Here is a 24,877-nt window from a genome sequence, read left to right on the forward strand (position 1 = left end):
TATTTAATAGCTCCACAGATAACTCTTTTATTTCAAATTGTTTAACAAGATATGTCATTTTTTTAAAAAAAAGAGAAATCCTATTAATATGTAATCTGTGAATCAGAACAGTGCTTGCTCCTGGGATTGGGAGATAAAGAAAGCAGAGGCTGATGAGGAAGAGGCAAAGCAAGCTTTATAAGGTAAAAAAAAAAAAAAAAAAAAAATCTATTACGTTTTGATAGGAATGAGATTAATACAGATGTTTCTCAAAACTTGAACTCTATCAATTAAATCTATGTCTCACTGTAAAGCTCACTATAAATTAAAGGCAAATGAATATGTATACAAAATATGTTTGCTTTTCTTTACTATATATAAAACATTGAAAAACTAATGTTCAAATAATGACATGTGGCCACAATAGCAGGATAAGTATCTGTAGGTAATGACCAAGAATATAATTAAAAAGAAAGATTCTTTAAATCATCATTTTAACATAAAATAAATCCTTTTCTAAAGAAGCAAAAAACTAATTATTTTACTCTGCTTGAAGGAAAAACTGATTAGACACAACATATAATTTACTTGCTATTTCATATGTATCACTGAAATGGGACTCAATAAATGCTATCAAGGGTGAGTTTTATAAACATAAGAGTTGTCTGTTTATAGTTTGTAGTGGCTTTCATTTTTTAAAATTCAGAAGTTTCTATTTATTGTACTAGCAATATTTTTGTCAATGGAATTAAGATAAAGAAAATGAATTTTTTTTTTTTAGGTAGCTACTATGTGCAATTTATTCACAATGCAAAAATAAGAATGTCTTCTATGTTCCAGGTATTATGCCAGTCACAAACTAATTGGCAAAATAATAATAATACTTAGGCTTAAAATAAAAGCATTAGATTGAACTGAGGGTCAATACTGGAGGTTTTAGGATAGAGGGTAAAGGAAGGGTTCCCAGAGGACCTGATAAGAAAGGTGAATAGGCCTGGCCTATTGGTAAGGAGTAGAGAAGTGGTCCAGGCAGAGATGGAGCATGCATGAAGTTGATCCAGAGCTAAAGCACTGTTCTTGTTGCTCTAAATACAGGTACTTAGAGATCATCCACCCCAATTGACTCTGTCCTTTGTAGCTGTTATTCTTTCCAACTTATTTAGATTTTATCATTTTGTGGAAATGGGCCTCTAGCAATGGGGTTCAGTCACAGTGGAAGGCCCATATCAGTCTGAACAGAGTTTAAAATTAGAAACAGGGCCTGACTTACTGTTTAAAAAAGGAGGCTCCTGAGATGAGGAGCAGGTAGTGCAAAGCCTTCCAATGATCCCCATCTCTTGGCAACATCATGGTCAAGACAAATGCCCCAGTAAAGACCCTTTTCCAGCAGCAGATGTTCTCTGAGGGTAACCATGCCAGAAGACTCAGAGTAGAATAAGCAGGTGGAAGGAGGAAGAGAATGAGCAAATCTGAGTGTCCCACTGGACGGCAGAGCCTTGCCTGAACTGACACCACAGCAACAGACTTCAAGTGGGTGGGGATTGGGTAGGAGGTGCCAACTTTCCACCTATGGGATCCATCAGAAACAGGCTGGAGTGTGGCTGGGCTCTGATGGACTTTCATCCAAGGAGTTCTTTGGTCTTCACTGCCAGATGCCTGTCTAGCTCTGCAACCGTGTCATCGGCCATTTGGCTGATCCGCTTCTCTATGAGCCTAATGGTATCTTCCGAGGTCCTGTCCTTTGATTTCTTCAGTTTATTCATCGCATTGGTGCGAACCCTCCGTAAAGAGTCCTTTGCCTTGTTGGTATTCTGTTTGGCTAGTTTCACCAGCATTTCCCTGTGCTCCCTGGTTACTATGGGAATGGGTACCCGAATTAGTGTTCCTTCCACTTCTGGGTTCAGATTCATTCCACTATCCCTTATAGCCTTGATAGCTGCAGCTGTACATTCTGGGAAGCTGGCCATATTCACCAAAATCAACTATGGTGACTTCATGGAGATCTGGCTAATCTGGTTTAAAGTAAGCTTCCCATCAGCAGTTACCACAGTAATGTGATCAAGGGATCCTGGTGAGGTCCTTATATTGAGAGCCTTATTGAAATTATCCTTCAGTGCTTCTATCACAGACTTCATTTCTTCATCCACCTCTTCCAAGCTGATTATATCCTCAACCAAGGCAATGTTAATATTCACTCTGGTTTGAGACTGTCCTTTTCCTTTAGCTTTGGCTTTCTTGGTTGCAAAGTGGCAAACTACTGTAGTTGAATAGGCCATGTATTGCCTATGATTGTGTTGTCTTCCACTCACTGTCTTCAGTGTAATATCTGAAACAGGTCTGGTCAAGGCTGCAAGGTAATTGCAAAAGGCAGGGTGGATGAAGCGGAAGTACTTTAATCCCAAAGCCATGACTGAAGACAATTCTTGTGAATATCAACTCTGATAGTAGGTCCTGGGCTCTACTTCCAAGAACTCCATCCATTATGCCTTAGTTTGCCAGGTTTTTGCTTAGAGAGAGTAGAGTATGCTCTTCTTTAAATTCAGGGTCACGTAAAGAAAGGTATTTGTAATATCTGACTTTACATAGAATCATTATGTCCTTGGCACAGCCAGAAAAGGCATTAAGAAATTTTAAGAATTGGAGAACTTTTGCCTAAGAACTATGAGATGTGGATTCCAATATTCCTACCTCATCATTCCCTGCCATCCATCTCCTTTAGATCCACAACAACCTGTATTCAAAAACCTGTATCTGTGGCAGCTCTATCACTGATTTGTGACTTGAACGATTTTATTTCCTCGACTACAAAATGAAGGGGGTCAGGTCAGGTTTTCATCCTTCTCAACTATAAAGCTCTCCTAAATTCCAGAAAATACAATGGAGTGTGGTTAAAGAAAAAGCCACCAAATGTGAACAACACCTAATAGAGTCATTTCCAGCACTTCCTAAATACGTGACCTTGGATTGGTTAAACTCTCTGCACCTCAAGCGCATTTGTAAAATGTGTCAGGGTTATGTAAATGACAACGGTTTTTCCCACTGGACTGCAAAAGTAGTGGTTAAAAGCTCAGGTTTAGAGTCAGACCTAGGTTTGAATTTATGCTCCATCACTTAACCATCGCCTGACCCTGGCAGTTATCGAGATTCCGTTTCTTCATCATGGAGAGTAATAATACCTTCTCCCATGGGGCTGTTCTAAAAATGAAATGCCCGTCAGGTTGTGTACTACTTATTTCCTAAGTCCCTCGACACCCCTGAAATTCCTAGCTGGTGAGACGAGCCCCGCCCCCACCCGTGAGACTCGCTCTGAAGCCACAAGTCCCGCCCCCAGCCTTAAGGTCAGGCGGAATCGAACCCTGTGGGATCGGCAGTCCAGTCCCATAAGGGCCTCTAAAGCTCCTTGAAGATGGGTCTCTGGCACCTGGACCCCGCGCGAGCCTCGAGACCCACCAAGGCCACTCACCAGCTATCACCCAGGTTACTAGGGTAAGCCTCGTGCGACGGCGGCCAAGAAAATGAATTTATATACTTACCAAATAATGTGACCAATTGAGTTTTTTTAGCAGCACAGTTAATTTCTACTTTTTAATATTAATACTTTATTTATATTAGAGCAAAGTACTTACATTAAATCAGTGTTTCTACTTAACAAGTTATAAAATATAATAACCATCAAATAATTGATATAGATATGATGTGGCTTTGGGGATAACTGCAGTGATTTGTAAATTCAAATCATTTAAATTTCCATTCAATGAAGTGATAAATTATTAATCATTATGAAGTTTTACATGTGGCCAGAAATTTAAATTATATGAGACATCTCTTTAATAAATGCATCATCTTGAAAAGGTGGCTATAGAAAATAAACTCATCAACTTAAGTAAGATGAACAGAAGCTGGAGAAAGTCCAAGAATGAATGATACAAAACACTAAATTTGGAAAATGGTTTAACAAAGTAAGCCTAAAATAATGTGGGTTAGTAGAGAACACATATAGTAATTGTCTTTATTCAAATAGTTGATCTAATAGGATGAGCACAGAGACCTTTGGTAGTCTGTCCCTTAAGAATCTAAAAAGATAAAGTCAAGTAGTACCTGAAATGATTGTTTAGGTATATAGAAAAATTCCCTTTCCAGTTTGAAGACTTTAGAGACTTAATACCAAATATGGCTATAAAATTCTTTTCTCTGAAAAGGGTTAGCCACAGTAGAAATTACTTCTAATATATATGTAAAGAATATTCTGTGCTATATGCTATGTCCACACACATATTATCACCACTCCAATGAACCAAGTTCAGCTTCTCACTTCAGCACCTATACTTCTTTGCTGGGAAATTTCTCAGATCTCAAGAAACCTCTCTGACCACTTGCACAAAACTAGCTATGCCAGGAAAATACCCATCCCATGGATATCCCTCTGCCAATGACTGGCAAAAGTCAATGTATAAATACCCTGAGTTTCCTCACACCTCAAGTGGAATAACTGAGGTGTGACAGTGGTTCACAGATTTCTCCACTGTTGAATCATCTCAAGTTTTCCACGGTTATAACTTGTGTAATAATTAAATTCATATTGAATAAAGCCCCTCACTTTCATTTCCCCAATATCCCACTGATAGTTCCAGGGATTATCTCCCAAATAAACTACTGGTACTCAAATTCTTGTTAAGAGTCTGCTTCTTTAGTACCCAAACTAAGGCAACATATATGGTATTTCCATGCAATATCTCTTATACTTGTATTTCATATCGTTTTAATGGTTACCCCAATTTTTATTTAATTTTTAAAAAGTTTGTAAAACAACATGAGAGCTGGGCACAATGGTATACAACTGTAATCACAGCTACTCAGGAGTCTGAGGCAGGAGAATTTCAAATGTGAGGCCAGCCTGGGACAACTTTACAAGATCCTGCCTGTCTCAAAATAAAATATAAAGATATCTGGGGATGTAGTTTGGGGACAGAATGCCCCCAGTTCAATCAACCAAGAAATCAATCAAGAAAGAAAGAATTAAGAAATCAAAAAAAAAATCAAGCAACAGAATGCTAATAACTTCTACCTTTCATTGTCACAACACAAAAATAAATACCAAAATAGAGATTTAGTACTAGCCATCTACTGTTACCTGCTATCTCCAAGTCTGATTCTAGCTCTTTTCAGTGTATTTGGTGGTGAGGAGATATTAGCACACATTGGAAGTTGTTACAGATATGCTGCACCAACCTGACCTCATAGACTACTCCACTGAATGAGAGAGAACAGAAGAGGTAAGAATTGTTAATAGAAGAAAGAGAAAAGAAGGGAGGGAGGGAGGGAGAGAGAGAGGAAGAAGGGGAGAGAGGGAAGGAGGAAGAAGGAGAGAATGAGAATGAATCAGGGGAGGAGGAGGAGAAAGAAAACAGAAAAGAACAACAGACTTTAAAAGATACAGGTGCCATCTTCCACTCATTAGGATAGCTAATGTCAAGAAGGAAAAGAAGGAAGAATGAAAAGTGGAAGGGAAGGAAAGGGGTGGAAAGGGAATAAAAGGGAGAAAAAAGAAAGAAAATAAGTGTTGACAAGGATGTAGAGAAACTGGAACACTTTCATTTTGTAGTAAGAATGTAAACTGATGCAGTCTTATACAAAACAGTTGCACAGCTCCTCAAAAAAGTAAAAATAAAATTACCCTATGATCCAGCAATTCCTTTTCTGGGTATATATTCAAAAAAACTGAAAGCAGAGTTTCAAAGAGAGAGCTAGACAACTATGTTTACAGCAACATTATTCACAATTGCTGAAGGTGGGAGCAACCCAAGAGTTCATCAACAGATGAATGGATGAACAAAATGTGTTATATTCATACAATGGAATATTACTCAGTGTTGAAAAGGAAGAGAATTCTGTCACCTTACAACATGGGAAAATGTTGATAACATTATGCTAAATAAATAAACCACTCACAAGAAAACGAATACTGTATGATTCCACTTACATGGGTAACTATAGTAGTCATATCCATAGAAAGAAAATTAGAACAGTAGTGTCCAGGGAAATGGTGAAGTGAATAACAGGTAAAGAATTTCAGTTTCCCAAGATGAAAAGAGTTCTTGGAATTCATTGTACAATGATGTGAGCACTTCGCACTACTGAATTGACTACTTAAAAATAGTTTAGATGGTAAATCTTACCACAATTTTTCTTAAAACACAGATTTAAAAAGAAATCCAAACACCGGACTAGATGATATTAAAGATTTCTTCCAGCTTCACGGTCTCTGAATTAGTATTAACAACAATTACATAATTTATCATTGTCCTAATACAAAATCCATATACAAAATTAGAACAGAACAGTTATTTACCTCATAAATATTGTCCATAATAACCATTAATCTCTATGATCCCAGGAATGAGCTTCAGTGACTAATACTCATTCATGCTCCCTACGGAGATTTACTGAAATATTACCTAAATGCCAGAATCTTACAGAAAAATAGAAAATTCTACAGATTTAAGATTACTATTAATCTCTCCCTAAAGCTGTCACCTCCAATTTGAAGGCTTTTAACTTTCAATCAGGAAACAGAGCAGTTACTTCTGTGCATCCACAGCATATCTCATAGCATTCTCACGGTCAAACCTAGGTCAGGACGAGTCGTGCCCATTTCGGCCACCTCGCCTTGATTCTGAGTCCCACTGAGTAAGACCTCAGCACACCATAGCTGATCTGTATTATTCAGCTCTATGGCAAAATACAGCCACTGAGTTCATTAAATTGATTGAAATCAGCAAAGCATCTGCCCATAAATTCCTAAGTTGCTCAATACAAGCTGATAAGAGTTCTAAAATAAATAAATCTCTTGTTTTATTGTGATATTTATTTCCCACCAAAAATATACAACCTCACTTTATTGTCACTATTAAATTTTCTCTGTTCTTATTTTTCTGATTTTAACTTAAATTTTAAAATATTACTTATGTCTACTTAAATGTATTGTAGAAATATATTTAATAAATACAAAATAACTATTTAATAGTAGAAATGGAAGAAACTGTTAGAATTCAAAGTATTAAGCACTTATCTCAATAATAAACACATTAAGGCTCAATATCATTAGTCATCAGAGAAACAAATTAAAACCACAGTTTAACTATAATAAAACTCATCCACATGGATACTATTAAAAATATTGTCAATATCAAGAAGGAACCATAAGAATGATAAAAATGTTCTATACTTTGATTATGATGTTTATACAGGTAAATATATTTGTCAAAACACATCAAATTGTGTACTTAAGCAGGTGAATTTTATTATAGGTAATTTATACCTTTTTCTAGAAGATAATACTATAGTAAACAATATTTTAGTTCAGTAATTTACAAAAAATTTTTGATCATTTTCCCCTCTTAGTGAAAAATAATTACATATAAGTTACATATGCATTGTACTGTTTAAGGAAGAATATACTATATAACACATTTAAAAATAGGGATTATAAAAGAAAAAGATAAAGAACAAATATTAAATACACTGTTAATTCATTAGTGAATTTCATGGCATAATATATTGTTAGGTGACAGGTTCATTATGGAAAATAGTGGACCTAAATCCACATATCAAAAGTAATGTTAATATTCAGAACATTCAGAGGCAGCTACCTTATAGACTGTCTTTAATTTGCTATGTGACTGTCAAAAAAATAGAAGGAACTCAACCTGTTATCTTATTTGATTTATTTGCTATGTTAGTGCTATCTTTTAATCTGTAGTCTGTTTGCAGGAACTTCTTAAAGTCACTTATCCACATTATGTAGTTTAATTAAAATTAGATCATGTAATCCATTAATCCAAAATAGTTTGGATTATTTAATTTTTTAATTTTTTAATTTTTTTTAAATTTTCTAATAGTTTTTTTCAAATTGTTTTGACCAAAATACTTTTCTCATTGATATATTGCTAATTATCATAGTTTCTTTTTGATTAAATACTACTAAAAATATGGCCAACAAATCAGGATGGAATTGACCTGGGATTGCAACCGTGGTCTAAGGAATGTGAGGATCTGAAAAGGACTCATTTTAAGCCTGAATTTCAAAAACCTATTTCTTAACAGATCATTTTACAGATACCCATTATACATGATTCTTTTTGAGTTTCACTAAAACTTTCTCTTCTCTTTTCCTACAATCTGACAACTCTGAATCTGTTCCCCAAGGAAAAAGGCATTATCTTTTGACTACAGGGATAATATGCTTACTCCCCAGGATATACCATAACTTATATGGCAATGCTAAATATGTGACAGACTGATAGTAACTCAAAAGAAAGAATATAGCTACATAACTCTTCTGTTCATTCTGATAACTCAAATTATGAACAAAGATTCCCAGTCAACATAGCTGATTTATATAAAAAACAAAAGGTCTTTCCTGAATATAATCTTGAAATGGGCTTTTATCACATAAAAAGTTTTCAAATGTCCCAATTATATAAAAAAGACCCACCAGAAACAAACATTCTAATTCCCTGCCATAAAAAGGTAGACTATAGTCTCTAATAATAACTTTAGCAAAGGTGAAAGTATCTTCGAAAAAAAAAAATTATTTGAACATAGCAGAGGTCCCTTAACCCCAGAACTCTACTGTACCTGGGATTCTATGTTTAGAAGTTACAATGTAGAAACAACACACTTTCAATTGAACAAAGAAACCATAGATCTCAATAACACAATCAATAATTTAGACTTAACAGACATTTATAGAATATACCATCCAACCAAGAGCAAATATACTTTCTTCTCAGCAGCACATGGATCCTTCTCTAAAACAGACCATATATTATGCCACAAAGCTAATGTTAGCAAATACAAGAAAATACACTACCTTGTATTCTATCAGATCATAATGGATTGAAGTTAGAAATAAATGAAAAAGTAAAAAACAGAAACTACTCTAACACATGGAGATTAAACCATATGCTATTATATGATGAATGGATAACAGAAGATATTAGGAAGGAAATTAAAAAATTCTTAGAGGTAAATGAGAACAAAGAAACATCATATCAAAATCTCTGGGACACTATGAAAGCAGTCCTTAGAGGAAAATTTATTTCATGGAGCACATTCAATAAAAGAAGTAAAACTCAACAAATAAACGACCTAACACTACAGCTCAAAGCCCTAGAAAAAGAAGAACAGACCAACACCAAAAATAGTAGACGACAGGAAATAGTTAAAATCTGAGCTGAAATCAAAGAAATGGAAACAAAAGAAACAATCGGAAAAATTAATAAAATAGTTGGTTCTTTGAAAAAATAAACAAAATTGATAAACCTTTAGCCACATTAACAAAGAGAAGACGAGAGAAAACCCAAATCACTAAAATTCGGAATGAACAAGTAAATATCACAACAGACAGGATTGAAATACAAAACATAATTACAAGCTATTTTGAAAATCTATACTCCCAAAAAATAGAAAATTTCGAAGACATCAACAGGTTTCTAGAGACATATGAATTGCCTAAACTGAACAAGGAGGACATACACAATTTAAATAGACCAATTTCAAGTAATGAAATAGAAGAAGTCATCAAAAGCCTACCAACAAAGGAAACTCTGGGACCAGAAGGGTTCTCACTCGAGTTCTACAAAACCTTTAAAGAAGAGCTCATTCCAATACTTCTCAAAGTATTCCATAAAATAGAAGAGGAGGGAACCCTCCGAAACTCATTCTATGAAGCCAATATCACCCTGATACGTAAACCAGACAGAGACACATCAAGGAAAGAAAATTCCAGACCAATATCCTTAATGAACATCGATGCAAAAATTCTCAACAAAATTTTAGCAAATCGCATACAAAAACATATTAAAAAGATAGTGCACCATGATCAAGTGGGTTTCATCCCAGGGATACAAGGTTGGTTCAACATCAGGAAATCAATAAATGTCATTCACCATATCAATAGACTTAAAGTCAAGAATCACATGATTATTTCAATAGATGCAGAAAAAGCATTTGATAAAATACAGCACCCCTTCATGCTCAAAACAGTAGAGAAAATAGGGATAGTGGGAACATTCCTTAACATTGTAAAGACCATCTATGCTAAGCCCATAGCTAATATCATTCTAAATGGTGAAAAACTAAAAGCATTCCCCCTAAAAACTGGAACAAGGCAGGGATACCCTCTTTCAACACTTCTATTCAATATCGTCCTTGAAACTCTAGCCAGAGCAATTAGACAGACCAAAGAAATTAAAGGGAAACAAATAGGAAAAGAAGAACTCAAACTATCCCTATTTGCTGATGATATGATTATATACTTACAGGAACCAGGTTTTTCCACCAGAAAAACCTGAATTCAGTAAAGTAGCAGGATATAAGATCAATGCACATAAATCTAATGCATTTTTATACATAAGTGATGAATCTTTGGAAAGAATAATTAGGAAAACTACCCCATTCATAATAGCCTCAAAAAAAATAAAATAATTGGGAATCAATCTCACAAAAGAGGTGAAAGACCTCTACAATGAGAACTATACAACACTAAAGAGAGAAATTAAAGAAAACCTTAGAAGATGGAAAGATCTCCCATGTTCTTGGATAGGCAGAATTAATATTGTCAAAATGGCCATACTACCAAAAGTGCTATACAGATTCAATGCAATTCCAATTAAAATCCCAATGATGTACCTTACAGAAATAAAGCAAGCAATTATGAAATTCATCTGGAAGAATAAGAAACCCAGAATAGCTAAAGCAATCCTTAGCAAAAGAGTGAAACAGGGGGTATTGCAATACCAGATCTTCAACTATACTACAAAGCAATAGTAACAAAAACGGCATGGTATTGGTACCAATATAGAAAGGTAGATCAATGGTACAGAATAGAGGACATGGACACAAACCCAAATAAATACAATTTTCTCATACTAGACAAAGGGGCCAGAAATATGCAATGGAGAAAAGATAGCCTCTTCAACAAATGGTGCTGGGAGAATTGGAAATCCATATGCAACAGAATGAAACTAAACCCATATCTCTCACCATGCACGAAAAATTAAACTCAAAATAGATTGAGGACCTCAGAATCAGACCAGAGACCCTGCAGATTATAGAAGAAAAAGTAGGTCCAGATCTTCAACATGTTGGTTTAGGATTAGACTTCCTCAACAGGACTCCCATAGCACAAGAAATAAAAGCAAGAATCAATAACTGGGATAGATTCAAACTAAAAAGTTTTCTCTCAGCAAAGGAAACTATCAGTAATGTGAAGAAAGAGCCTACAGAGTGGGAGAAAATTTTTGCCAATCATACTTCAGATAGAGCACTAATCTCCAGAATCTATAAAGAACTCAAAAAACTCTACTCCAAGAATGCAAATAATCCAATGGACAAATGGGCTAAGGAAATGAATAGACACTTCACAGAAGAAGATCTACAAGCAATCAACAAACAAATGGAAAAATGTTCAACATCTCTAGTAATAAGAGAAATGCAAATCAAAACCACCCTAAGATTCCATCTCACCCCAGTTAGAATGGCTATTATCAAGAATACAAGCAACAACAGGTGTTGTTGGCAAGGATGTGGGGAGAAAGGTACACTCATACATTGCTGGTGGGACTGCAAATTAGTGCAGCCACTCTGGAAAGCAGCATGGAGATTCCTTAGAAAACTTGGAATGGAACCATTTGACCCAGCTATCCCACTCCTTGGTCTATACCCAAAGGACTTAAAATCAGCATACAACAGAGATACAGCCACATCAATGTTCATAGCTGCTCAATTCACAATAGCCAGATTGTGGAACCAACCTAGATGTCCTTCAATTGATGAATGGATAAAGAAACTGTGGTATATATATACAATGGAATATTACTCAGCCATAAAGAATGATAAAATTATGGCATTTGCAGGCAAATGGATGAAACTGGAGAATATCATGCTAAGTGAAATAAGCCAATCTCAAAAAACCAAAGGACAAATGATATCGCTAATAAGTGGATGATGACACACAATGGGAGGTGGAAGGGGTTAGTGTTAGGGTTAGAGTTAGGGTTATGGAGGGGGGCAAGAATGGAGGAAGGAAGGACTGTTTAGAGGGAAAAGAGGGGTGGGAGGGGTGGGGGGAAGGGAAAAAATAACAATGAATCAAACAACATTACCCTATGTAAATTATGATTACACAAATGGTATGCCTTTACACCATGTACAAACAGAGAAACAACATGTATCCCATTTGTTTACAATAAAAAAAAAAAAAAGAAACAATACACTTTCTAATTTGCGGGTAAAATATCTGTGCCCTCCTCCAAGGAAAATGTAATACAGTGATAGTAGTTGCAAAAACAGTTCAAACTGGAAAATGAAGGGGAGAGAAAAAAATGCAGGAGCCATAGTTCAAGAGGGTTTAAGAAATGTCCTCAGTGTCAACGATACTCCTGGAGTAACTTGGGAGCCCAAGATTAAAATAAGGAATGAAATTCTAACTTCTGTCAAGGTTCTACCTTGAAAAGAACCTAATTTGGCTGCCCATTTCCTTTTCCCTTCTTCTGGATTTTTAATCTAGATCTAGGGCAAGCAGGGTCTCCCAGATTTAGGAATAAAAGAACACTAAAGAATAATCTACATGCAACTCTTAAACAAATCAATCAAGACAGAAGGAAAGGGAGGGGCAGCATTGCATTTCTAGTCATATTCTACAGAAACACCTCAGTCCAGAAAGTATTTTTAAAAAGATTAGAACTGGGGACATAGCTCAGTTGGTAGAGTGCTTGCCTTGCAAGCACAAGGCCCTGGGTTCAAACCCCCAGCATCACAAAAAAAAAAAAAAAAAAAAAAGATAATAAGAATACATTTTAGTTTCTAATCAAGATATTGAACCTGAACATTTTTATGGATTTTATTGGGTTGAACAACAATGCCTATATTTAGAAGCTAAGATGATAATATTTTCTAAAACAATGAAAGTTTACATAAAAAATTTGATGTAATTTTATATAACAAGACCTCATCATTCTTTCCTCAGAATTCTCCATTCCTGAACAATATTTTACAAAGAAAGATAACAAATTCACAGGTGAGGGCACGAAAATGAAATTTCATAGAAATAATTTGATCATCAACACCTTATTTTAATATACAGAGAAATTATAGCTTTAAAGCTTTGAAGAAACAGAATTATATACTATTAGGATCTTGAAATTATGTTTTCCCAACATTCCAAAATTATGTGTGTGAGTGCACACACATACACACCACACACATGTTAGCTCTAGGCTTTCTCTTTAATGGTCAAAGCAAGGCTACTGAAAAGTTGAAGAAATAGAATTAACACTACTTTTGATATCAATACCATGATTTCAATATTTATCATGAGTCACTAACAAAAGTTAGAAACTTTAAAAGGTATTTCTTCAACAATTTGCAAATTCCAAATAACATGAGCAAATTAACAATTCAAACATTATAACGTGAGAGCAATAAGAAATTACTATATCACAATTACCATCAGTTATAGACAATTTATATCCACAGGGACACTGTTAGAATGTACCAGGGAACCGCAAACATGACATGTTCTAGTTGGAAAGAAAAAAAATGACAAAGGAGAAAAAAGAAACCTTTCCAATCAGCCTACGAGGAGGTCATAACAAGCATCTGCAGGCAAATCTAACACGAACTGACTATGTGAAATAAAACAGTGTTTGACAAAAAGAAAATGAGAGTTCTCACCCTCTTTGCTTGGTGTAAGGGAATGCAAGGTATCACCTGCATCAGATATCCCAGAGGAAAGAGCTAACTTGAAGAATTAAAAAATACGACTGCTGGCAGGGAGCCATATGGCATAGTACAATGTGTTTCAAAGTATGGTTCAGGTAACACTGATTTTCTACTTCTGTCAGCAATCTATTTTTTTTTATTCTTCATATATGTACTTAATATACAAAGTAATTCCATTTAATAAACCATCGAATTGCCTCCACAGATCCCATGTAGTAAGGTGACTGGCCTTCCCAAACTTTGGTAAAAAATTTGAAGGTTTACTCTTTATCTCTGCACTGAGAAAGACCAAACACCTGTGACACCATATGAAAAATGAAAGAGTAAATTAATCAAGTGCAAGAAATAACAAGTTCTTTCCTCTCTCAGATCCCAGATGCCAACGGCAGGAAGTTAAACAAGTCTTCTTTAAAAATATGGCCAGCCAAAGAAGAAAAACAAAGACACTGAACACCAGAGATCTCCTAATTAGAAAGCTCTGTCATATGACCCTATTTTGAAGTCAACAAACCCCATTCATGCATTCAAATCGGCTTATTATACCCACATTTTAAAATATGGATAAGCATTAAAGGTTATCATACATCTAAGAAAAGTTTTAAACATGAAAAACAGAGGCAAAAACACAACAAAATGCCTTGAAAGAAACAAACTATGTAAGAGGAGTTCAACAACTTACAAATATTAATATATTTGGAGAGAAAAAAAATAACCAGGAAATAAAACATGATGTTCTAAGTAGGAATATAAGGGGGATATTATTAAAGTTCTTGAAAATAAAAGTATGAAGTGAGAAATTAAAAGTAACAGCCTGGAAGAAAGATGATGTTTAAAGGAGAACAAAAATGTCCACGAAGTGAAAAAGAGAAAATAAAGAGAAGGTCATCATCAATGATAAAACTGAAGAAAGATTTCTAGAGCTAAGAACATGAATGTCCAGAATGAAAAGATCCATCAAGATTCTATCACAACGTATGCAAATAGTCCTACTTCAGGGCATGTCATCATGAAATTTCAAAACACCAGTATTTAAACATTGTGTAAACTTGGAAAGAAAATCACCTAGGTCATATACAAAAGATCAGAAATCAGAATGTTGTTTCATTTTTGCATAGCAATTTTGCAAATAGAAGAAATGTAATCATTAAATCCAGGGAAAGTAAATGAGTTTTGCAAGAAGGCAATCACTGCTAACTTATGCTAGACTTGAATTGCATTTAAATAGCATAGTAGTAAAAGTACTAAATACTGATCTACCAAAATTAAAGTGTAATTACTAGGTTGAGATATATGAAATTCTTGTTTTGGGGTTTGGGGTTGTAGCTCAGTCAGGGCAGTTTCCTAGTGTATGGTATTTGAGGCACTGGGTTCAATCCTCAGCACCACATAAAAATAAATAAATAAAATAAAAGTATTGTGTCCATCTACAACTAAAAATATATTTAAAAAAAAACAAAAATAAATTCTTGTTTTTGTACATTATGGCTGGGAAGGGTGCATCTGTGGTTTGTGTGTGTCAAAAAGAAGAGCTAAGACAACACTTAAAAAAAAAAAAAATCAAGAAGCAGCTAGAGACTTGGCTCAGTAGTAGAGCTTTTGCCTAGCATGTTGGAGGCCCTGGGTTCAATCCCCAGTACCACAATCAATCAATAATTCTTTTAAAAAATCAGGAAGCAGTAAAATAAGTATGTTATTTGTAAATACATTAAGTAAATATCAAAATACTAAGTTAAAAGAGGTAAATGAAAAGTAGTGGTTTATGGGAAAAGAGGAAAGTTACATTCTGCTTTTTGGAAAAAAAAATTGTAAATCTGTTGAGTTATTTGATTATTTTATACAACTATACATATTATGTAAGACCTGTAGTAAACACTGGATGGTTTATAGATGTAATGGGAAATGAAAAAAATAAGGAGGAGAAGGGGAGGAAGAAGAGGAAGGGAGAAAAGAAAAAAAGACAGGGTCCAGGGCAGAGAGTCAGATATGTACCATAGGTTTTTTAATGTCTCAGGAGGGTACTTTCTGAATATAAAAACAATTTCTCTGCCACATTCTTGTTAGAGGTAGGCATTATTCAACACTGTTCTTCCACAAATGAGATAAAAACAAAACCAGAGTGAATATCATTGTTCGACATTTTCTCTTTAAAGTTAGGTATGTAGAACAATACCTTAGTTTTTCTCTTAACTTGCTCTTTGGTTGACATAACACAAGCATCCTTTTCTGAATAATGTTTTCATTTTCAAATTGGTAACAACCTTAATAATTCCAGAGGCTTTTAAATCTCTATTTTGAAGAGATTCATTTTTAATAATGAAAAAGAAAAAATAATAAGAAATATAAGAAACAGAATGAATAGGGTAAAACATAAAACTATTTCTGTAGAATAAAACTACATATAGTCTAACCTAATAAACTTGGAACATGAAGGATAGGAGGATGTATGTCTATATATGGTAGAGACAAGAAAGGAATATGATATTAAAAATACATAGTTTTTAAAAATTACTTATTTCAGATATTTTACCCTAAAAGTTAGACTTTTTTTCTTTTGGTAGTGCTAGGAATTAAACCCACGCTTCTCTATAATCCTAGCCCTCCCTATCCCACACCCAATTCAAATCTGTATCTTGAAAAGAATATAACCTTGAATCCTTCTGTATATCATTCATGAAATGATACCACTTTCCCTACACATACTAAGAAATTTCAGGCAAATCTCAAGTATCAAGATAATGCTATATGACATACAATCTTTCTTTTGTTCTCATCAGTCATTGGAAGAAATGATAGGTCAACAGGTTTATAATCCACATGCAGAACTATTAATTGACGAACAGCATTTATTTTGTCAGTATCTTTCCAAAACAAGCCAAATGCCCTGAGTATGAATAAAACCTGTAGTAAGAATCTGACAATGAATTCCTTTCCAACTTTTTTAAAGGGATGAGTCACTCCAGACCTTTAGGATAATTTTATTTTCATTAAACAGTATTTAGCAGCCACCTAATGCCAAGACTTTCTAAACCACTACAAAGGCAAAATCCCTGCCTATAAAGTACATGCATGCTTTCCTTTATTAAGTGCTACTGTGAACCAATTAAATAAGTATTATTGCTGACATTTGAGTATGAAAGAATTAAGAAGATGTAATAAGCAATGGGGAGAGGAAAGGAGAAAACCCTTCTTAGTGTGATTAAGTCAGAAGAAAACAACACCCTTTAGGACCTAAGAGAGGCTTTTTCAGAAGACGGATTATAGTCTGACTAGTCTTCTTAGTAGCACTCTCTGTATCCTAGCACAGAAACTGGCACACCCAGATTATGCCTAAAGACTGAATTGTGCCAATCTTAGCACTCAAAGAAGCAAGAAAATCAAGTCCAAATAATCTTTGGATATAACTATGCTGGATGGTACGCATGAAGAAGGTCACAACCTCCCCTCTGAGGACAGGAGCTCCTTACCTGTTGTTGTACTGGTACCTGCTGTACTACTTGCGTAGGCACTGCTGCTTGACTAGCCACAGATGTCTGTAAAGTCACTGTCGAACCTGTGTCCGACCCAGTCTCTGATGTCTGCATGATGGTCTCTGAAACATATGAAGATAGAAATAAAGTTTTAAATGTTCACCTTGCATGCTGAGCTTCATTCATTTGTTCTTGATATCCTATTGGGAAACTTACAACTCTCATAATACCTCTGTCCAATATACTGCCATGACAACTCATGCATGTTTATAGTCATTCTGACCACTTTTTAAATAAATACAGAAAATTACTAATCCACATTTTTACTGAAAAATATCCCCATTAGTACTACTTAACCTGAGATAATAAACACTAAAATCATTGAAAGCTACCTTTCTTAGATTTTGTCATAAATTATTTCAATTCCTATATAAATTAAAGTTCAAAATTATTTTAAAATTTTCTTACTTCTCAGAATAGAAGCCCTAACTGGTTGTAAAATATGTCACAAACTGTACTTTCTAGACACTTTTATAGGCTATGTATATAGAACAAGTAATTTCCAAGGTCCTTTCCAACTTAAACACATATGATTTGATAATCTAAAAAAAGTTACCATACATCCAAAATCAACTGATATACCCCAAATTAGCCAAAGGATCAAGTTCTCTAATTTTCTCAGGTATCCTAGCCTTGATACCCCTTTTTGTTACTTACACATTCAATAAAATAAACAGGAATTTCTTTGCTACTGAGTAGGAACCAAAATTCTAATTTTCTTTTCTGGGGTGGGAGGAACAGTACTTATTTGGTAGCCTAAGAAAATATTGCATCGTGATTTAAATCTATAAGAAGTAGAGTGAGCATTAATTTTCCCTAAAAAAAGAAAATATGAACAACTATTTAGTTCTTTTGAGGAGAAAATTAACCCCTCTCAGCATATTTTGTCATAGTATGACCTCTTCCAATTCTTTTTCCCCAAACCTTCTATCATCTCATTCAATTTTATAAATGAATCTCTGAAGACATCAAATCTACTTTGCTTATTTTATAAATGAGGAAACTAACACCCAGAGAAACTAAGAGACTCGGTGGTGTCAGAAGACTTATGATTGGGCTTTCTCAATTTGAAATTTGTGATTATTTTCTTTCTAGACTTTGATACTAGCATCTCTGTAGGTGATCTGAATATTTTCTTATTTTGTTAGTCAATATCTTTATTTTAAAATTTTTTATTTAATTTTTTAATTACTGATGGAACTTTTATTTTATTGATTTATTCATATGCAGAGCTGAGGATCAAACTCAGTGCTTCACGCATGCTAGGCAAACACTCCACCACTGAGTCACAACCCCAGCCACTTATTAGTCAAAATCTTAAACTAACACAATAAAGCTTAGTACATTCCAAAAGTATAGGAGTAATAGCTACCACTGTTTAATAAATGCTAAAGACCCTTCTAAATGCTTACATGTTAATTCATAAATAAAATCTCATGTAACAATACAGTGTAGTTGGTATGAATATAATTTCCACTTACAATCTAGAAACCCCAGTTATATAGAATGAAGGAGACTAGGGATTACAAAATTAAACAACAGAGATGGAAACTGTGGCTAATATCCCATGCATATGATTCAGTTCGCATTAAGTTCCAGAATATTATTGGTTATGTGAGTAGGCAAATCTGCAGATACTAGTTCTATTTTTCCAAAAAACGCTGAAAATCCAGATTTTTTTATGTGAAATCTTACAAATTGTGGCTTTTTAAAAATGTGGTATTGATCTCCAGACACACATACACACACACACACACACACCACTTTGGACTATTATTAAGACCATGGATGTGTCTAAAAATGCATAAAAATGGCAGTATTCTCTACACAAAACCCTTACCTAACTATGATTACTAGAGGACCAATGATTCTCAAAACTTTCAAAAACAATAGGCAAATTAGGAAGCTTATCTATGGCTGCCTCTTCCTCTTTCTTCTATTATAGACCAAGACCCTCCCAAAAAAGAAAAGCAAAAGCCAGTGTTGATTCATTATATACTTGTACACTACTGATATCATTTGTGACACAACAGATGAGCAATTAGGGAGAGTGAGGCAATACTTTCTTTAAGGAATGAAACAGATATTAGATACCATGTTCTGAGAAGTTTTTGTCAGTCTCTCTTGCCAACTCCAAGATGGATGGTGGTCTTTGGCAGTTTAGCGTACAGAGAAAGAAGACAGACTGACCAGTTATTGTGACTTGCTAAAGCAATTGTACATGAGTTTCTTACAGCACAGTGATTTATTTTCATAATCTCTCTTGTTTCTCCCAGAGTCAGTTGGGAAAATTGCCAAGACTAGCTCTTGGGCTCATCCACTGTATTGCAGACTGGTCTATATATCCCTTTTGGGTACATGACCCATATTTTGACATCCAGTGTTTTAAATCAAACACATGTAAGAACGTAAAGAAGTTCTCTTTAAAAATGAAATGCACCTTTAAAGTAATTCAAAATAACTCCCAATAAACTGCACAGAGAGTGTATCAGGAAATAAAAGACACAGATTTGGCAACTGACCTTCTATGGACCATATTAGACTCTACAGACAGGTTTTTCTTTGAACAGGGTGATTGCAAATCAAAATCCTTAACCTTCAACATTTAAAAATCAGAAAATTTTGCATTTAAAAAAGATGTCCAGATTTTCTTGAAAAACTTGAAAGAAGGCGAGCTCATACTATGTGTTTTATAGGCAGATTATTTAAATAGCAATGTTCATTTGATTCTTTAGCTTCTACAGGCATTTGACTATTACTTATGTTTATAAATTGAAGGCAGAAAATTGATTTTTTTGGTTCAAAACTACCTTTATACCGATTCATCTATTTATATAGAAGAGTAATACCCCAGCTTTGACCACTTTAGTAATAGAAATGTATTAACAAATGATTAAAGCCATGGTTTCCCTCATTTGGTAGGTGAGTCAATTGAGGGTCAGAGATATTAAGTCATTTACCTAAGGCTGCAGGGGTCCTTAACTTCTGGATTCAATTAAGGATCCATCCCCTCAGTTTTCTCTTTTTTTTGGGGGGGGGGGTGTTTTTGTTGGTGGTGGTGGTAGTGGGTTTTTTTTTTTTTTTTTTTTCTATTCACAGATATAATTTCATCATCCTCTGGTTTCATTATCCTCTTTGGCTTTGAGGAAAAGCCTCTCTTTACCAATCCCCATGCCTTGAGAGGGTCTCAATCATATCCTTTCCATAGATTAGCCCTGAAGTTCATAAACATAATTCGCATTTAGTTAAGTCTTTCCTGGTGCTTTCCCAAGGCTATCTGCTTTAAAAACATGGTCTTGTTTAATTCTCAGACAAGACCTACGATGGAGAAGTTATTTTCGCTACTTAGCAAGTGAGGAAACTAAGTCACAAATAGATTTCAAAACTGGACAACAGCTACATTAACTAAAAAGAGTCTAAGAACCTGAATCCATTTATAGCTGTCTGCTTCTAAAGCCCGTGATGTAAATCACTACATATATTATTGGGCAATACCATAATGACAGGGCTTCCAATGAAAAGCTAGAGACTTAGTCTGAAGAGCAGTTGTTTAGGTTCTCAGTCCATAGTATTTGATCTATACTTTTCAACAAAGAACATGGAGCTCTTCTTCCTAACACCAAAGTTAAGGAAGTATTTCCTCTTTTCCTACTGAGGTCATAATAAAGTCAACCAATAAGCAATTTTCCAGACAAATTTTAACTGATTAATTTTGAAGACCTCATATAATAGCAAATCAATAGAATGTTAAAGTATGTTTGAAGAGTATAATTCTTCTGTCAAATTTTGCTTAACATGATTTAAACCCATGACACCTTTAAGAGTATTCTGGTAGTTTTACAACAGTTATGCAAAGTAAGGATCATCATATATGAGGTCAATGCTAAGGCATGCTCCATTTGTAGGTTTCATTTTACTCCCAGTGGAACAGTTTATGAGTACATTCAAGGTGCTCTCATTCATCCCGCAGTGGTTTCTGGTGCTTTGTTTATGTTTGGGAGTAATTTGGTAGTTTAGTTCCTTCCTAGCCTCCTTTCAAGTGATATTTGTTTATCAGCCACAAACACAGTCACATTAATTCATTTTGATAAGCTAAATAAACCCCTGCAGTTTGTAAATGATGCAGCCCATATGTAAATGAGTTGTATATTCTTGCAGGAGAGACATGCACAATTTCAGTCTAGTCATCCTTGCCTAATGTGCCTGTCAGGTGTGTCATGAGCAACAGATGCTTGTTTGACAAAGGACCTTTTTATTCTGGCTAATTAAGCAGTTGGACACACCCGCCTGTTAACGGTTCTGCTTTGTACAGCCAGTTCTGGCTGAATCATTTGAATCTACAGCTAAATAGGCCACATTTTGAAAGAAGGCTAATTAACCCCTAGGAGAAGGAAAAGAATATTGCAAAAACCCAGCTGCTAAATGCAACAAGATTAGCATTTCTTCAACCTGATGGGCAAATCTAGACAAATCCATGTTTGGAACAAACATGCATTATTTCAAGTTTTAAGGCATTCAAATGTTCTTTGTGGAACTTCCTGAAGATTATTTAATACACTCAAATTCACAGTTGGACTTCTTTTATCATGCACAATATACATGCCAGATTAAATGGTTTAAAAGTCTGGCCTAATCAATTACTTATCAAACAGAGCTATATATCTAGGCTAGCTTTAAAGTAGGTAGTATCCGTCTAATTTTTATTGGGTTTTTCATCCTGAAATAATTTGATCTTTTGAAAAGCAAAGTCTACAAAGCAGGATTCCACTACACTCAAATTATTATTTTTAACACTGAAGAATGTAACAGGTTTTACTTAGCATAGAAAATAAAGACCTGTAATTTAATTTTCAAGTGCAACCGAGGATTTCCTTCCTTTCTGCTTACAGTTGAAAGACAAGGATCCTAGTTCTAATCCTACCAAATTAACCAAAATCATGAGACTCACTTAATAATTACAGTAAAAATAAGTGACATGAAAAATGTGTCCATACTCAAGAAAAAATTATTTACAAGAGCATTATAAACCTGGCTTAACATAACATTATAGGAATGTCATTTCATAATTGTAAAGAGCTGTGTTAAAAATACAGATCAAGAAGTTTAACAAAGTAAAATCCAAATTCATTATAATTAAACTTTTGTAGCATAAAACAATTTTTTAATACTGATTCAGCATCAGAACTCTTCAATAAATGTTAGAAAATAATAACCACATACATACTGCCCATTGCAATTAAAATTTCCATTAATTAAAATTAGACAACTAAAATGAGCAGTACTTTTTAAGAAAACAATATTGTTGACATTTACCTTCCTGGACATAAATTTAGTATGAATGTACACATTTCTTGATATTCTGGAGTAGACAACAAAAAAATTAAGATTACTCCAACTCTTTAAAAAAATGGATATTAAACAACTCTCAAAACATATAATGTAAAATAATACAGCATATTTGAAATTATGTATATATGTGAGTATATATATATATATATATGACAGGTATGAATATAGAAATGGATATACTAAATGGTTAAATAACCACTCTATAAATTTATCCTTCTGAAATTTTAACAAAATTTTATACATACAAAACACAATGACTTGACTTCCCCTCCTACCACACTCTGCCACTACAACAAAGAAACTGAATAAGCTATAAACCATAGTCAAATACCAAGTCTACGGTTATTTAAAATACCCCTGTAAAACATTTATTAATTGAAAAAACAAGTCTTTATCAAATCAATGAACTAAGTAAGTGAGGGATGTAAAAATTCCTGATTTTCTATTTTATAAAAGTCCTGTCTCTTTAAGTTTGACGTCGTAATCTTCATGACTGTGCACAATAAATTTTTTGTACCAAATTCATCTGTTGAAAAATGATGGAATGATAATAGTGCAAAGTGTTCTGTAGTGATCCCTCTGTGATAACTGATGACAGTGATTAAAGTTGGAGATGATTAATCAGCACACTGGTAACATATTATTATTTTATTTATTATTATTATTAACAGGTTGCCTGGGTAACTTTTTCACTTTCAAACAAAGGTTTTCTCTTACCTAATTCTTCCCATGACTCAGAATAGATATGAAAAACTATTTAAGAAAAATCAAAATAATTACTGTAGCAGTTTTTATCTTAATTACTTAAAAATTTAAAAAAAGACACACACTGAAACCAAATGGTTAAAATGATGTAAAAGTTATTTTTTTATTTTCATTTCTAATTATCAGGAGAAGTTGTCATCAGGCACAGGTGACATTCCAGCTTTTCCTCTCACTAACATTTATGAATTAATAGGTAAATCAGTCTTAAACTAGATGACGTATGCTAAAAAAAAGTCAATGCCTAGAAAAGAAAAAGAAATCCAAACAACCAAAAAAAACCTCCATGTATCCCAATTCTACATTCTAACCTCCTTGAACGAGAGTCTGAAAATAAAATGGCATGAATACAGAAAAATATTCTTACTAAATTTATGGCACAAACTCATAATAAATGTTTCTGTCTAGTGGTTCATCCAGTCCTGAGAATAAATAGAACCCACGAAATGAGGTATCTAATAACACTTAGAATCCAAAGATAATAAGGACATAGCATTTTATCAAAAATTTATCCTCTTCATTATTACAGACATTTAGAATAGCTATTATCTATTGATCACTTAGTACTTGATAAAATACTTAACTCTAATTTTGCCAAGAAGCAGATATTCCCATTTTGTAGAAGAGGAAGTAAGATTTAGGTCACTAAAATGGGCAGTGCTTTTGGGGATGGGGGGGTATTACTGACATTTACTTTCCTGAACATAAAATTACTATGAATGTACACATTTCTAACTACTCTGGAGTAGGTGATCAAAATACCAAGAATACTCCAGTTGTTTAAAAATAGCAAGGATATTTAACCACTTTCAAAAATATATAATGTAAAATAATAGGGTATATTTGAAGTTATATATATATGTATATGTTATAAACATACTATAAATTTAACTTTATGAAACTGGCAAAAATATAATCAAGTACATTATATAATTTTCCCAGAGTCACAGAACTATTGCTAACGCTATAATTCAAGCCTAGGTCTGTCTCACTCTAATGATTATACCCAGTCATACCCCTACTAGCTGGCTACGTGGACAACATCAATAGACAGGGAAGCAATGTTAGCAAGATCTACATTAAAGACATAACATAGTTCAAGAACACTTTGGATACTAAAAAAAAGAAAACTAAACTTGAACAAATATCACATGAACTGAAACATGTAGTATGCATAATGGATCAATACTTTTATCAAAAAAATTTATCAAAGCTATAGTTTTTATGATATGAAAAAGCATAATGTTGATGAAAAATGACCTATATTAACCAATGTTTATTAAATACTTTATGGATGAAAGACTACATAATTCAAAGAAACTCGTTTGCTTTCAAGAATTTAAATTTATCTCATGAAAAGTCAAATAAGGGCCCGATTAAATATGTGTGTATACAAGCTGATAAACACAAACATACAAATGTTTACTTAAGGGTTACCTAAGGCCAAAAATGAACACCCCATATTTGGGCAACTC

General features: G+C 34.0%; 1 protein-coding gene and 1 pseudogene across 8 annotated transcripts in view; both read right to left on the minus strand.

The window, feature by feature from the left end:
- Positions 1-24,877, minus strand: part of RFX3 (regulatory factor X3) — a gene marked incomplete at its 5' end in the record, with an annotated part of 288,404 nt that overhangs the window by 142,586 nt on the left and 120,941 nt on the right. For all 7 annotated transcript variants that reach the window (XR_013759609.1, XM_079113050.1, XM_079113049.1 and 4 more), the window contains one exon: positions 17,229-17,353. Coding sequence is in view for 6 of the 7 variants with exons in the window: in XM_079113053.1 (XP_078969179.1) it covers positions 17,229-17,353 (125 nt within the window). The remainder of the gene's footprint in view (positions 1-17,228; positions 17,354-24,877) is intronic.
- LOC306645367 (ribosome-recycling factor, mitochondrial-like) lies at positions 755-3,487 on the minus strand (annotated as a pseudogene). Its single transcript, XR_013766895.1, has 2 exons — positions 3,443-3,487; positions 755-2,415 (listed from the first exon to the last, which is right to left on the minus strand). The product of XR_013766895.1 is annotated as a ribosome-recycling factor, mitochondrial-like (transcript).

This window comes from Sciurus vulgaris (assembly GCF_902686455.1).
Source record: "Sciurus vulgaris genome assembly, chromosome: 15".
Classification (NCBI taxonomy): Eukaryota; Metazoa; Chordata; class Mammalia; order Rodentia; family Sciuridae; genus Sciurus; species Sciurus vulgaris.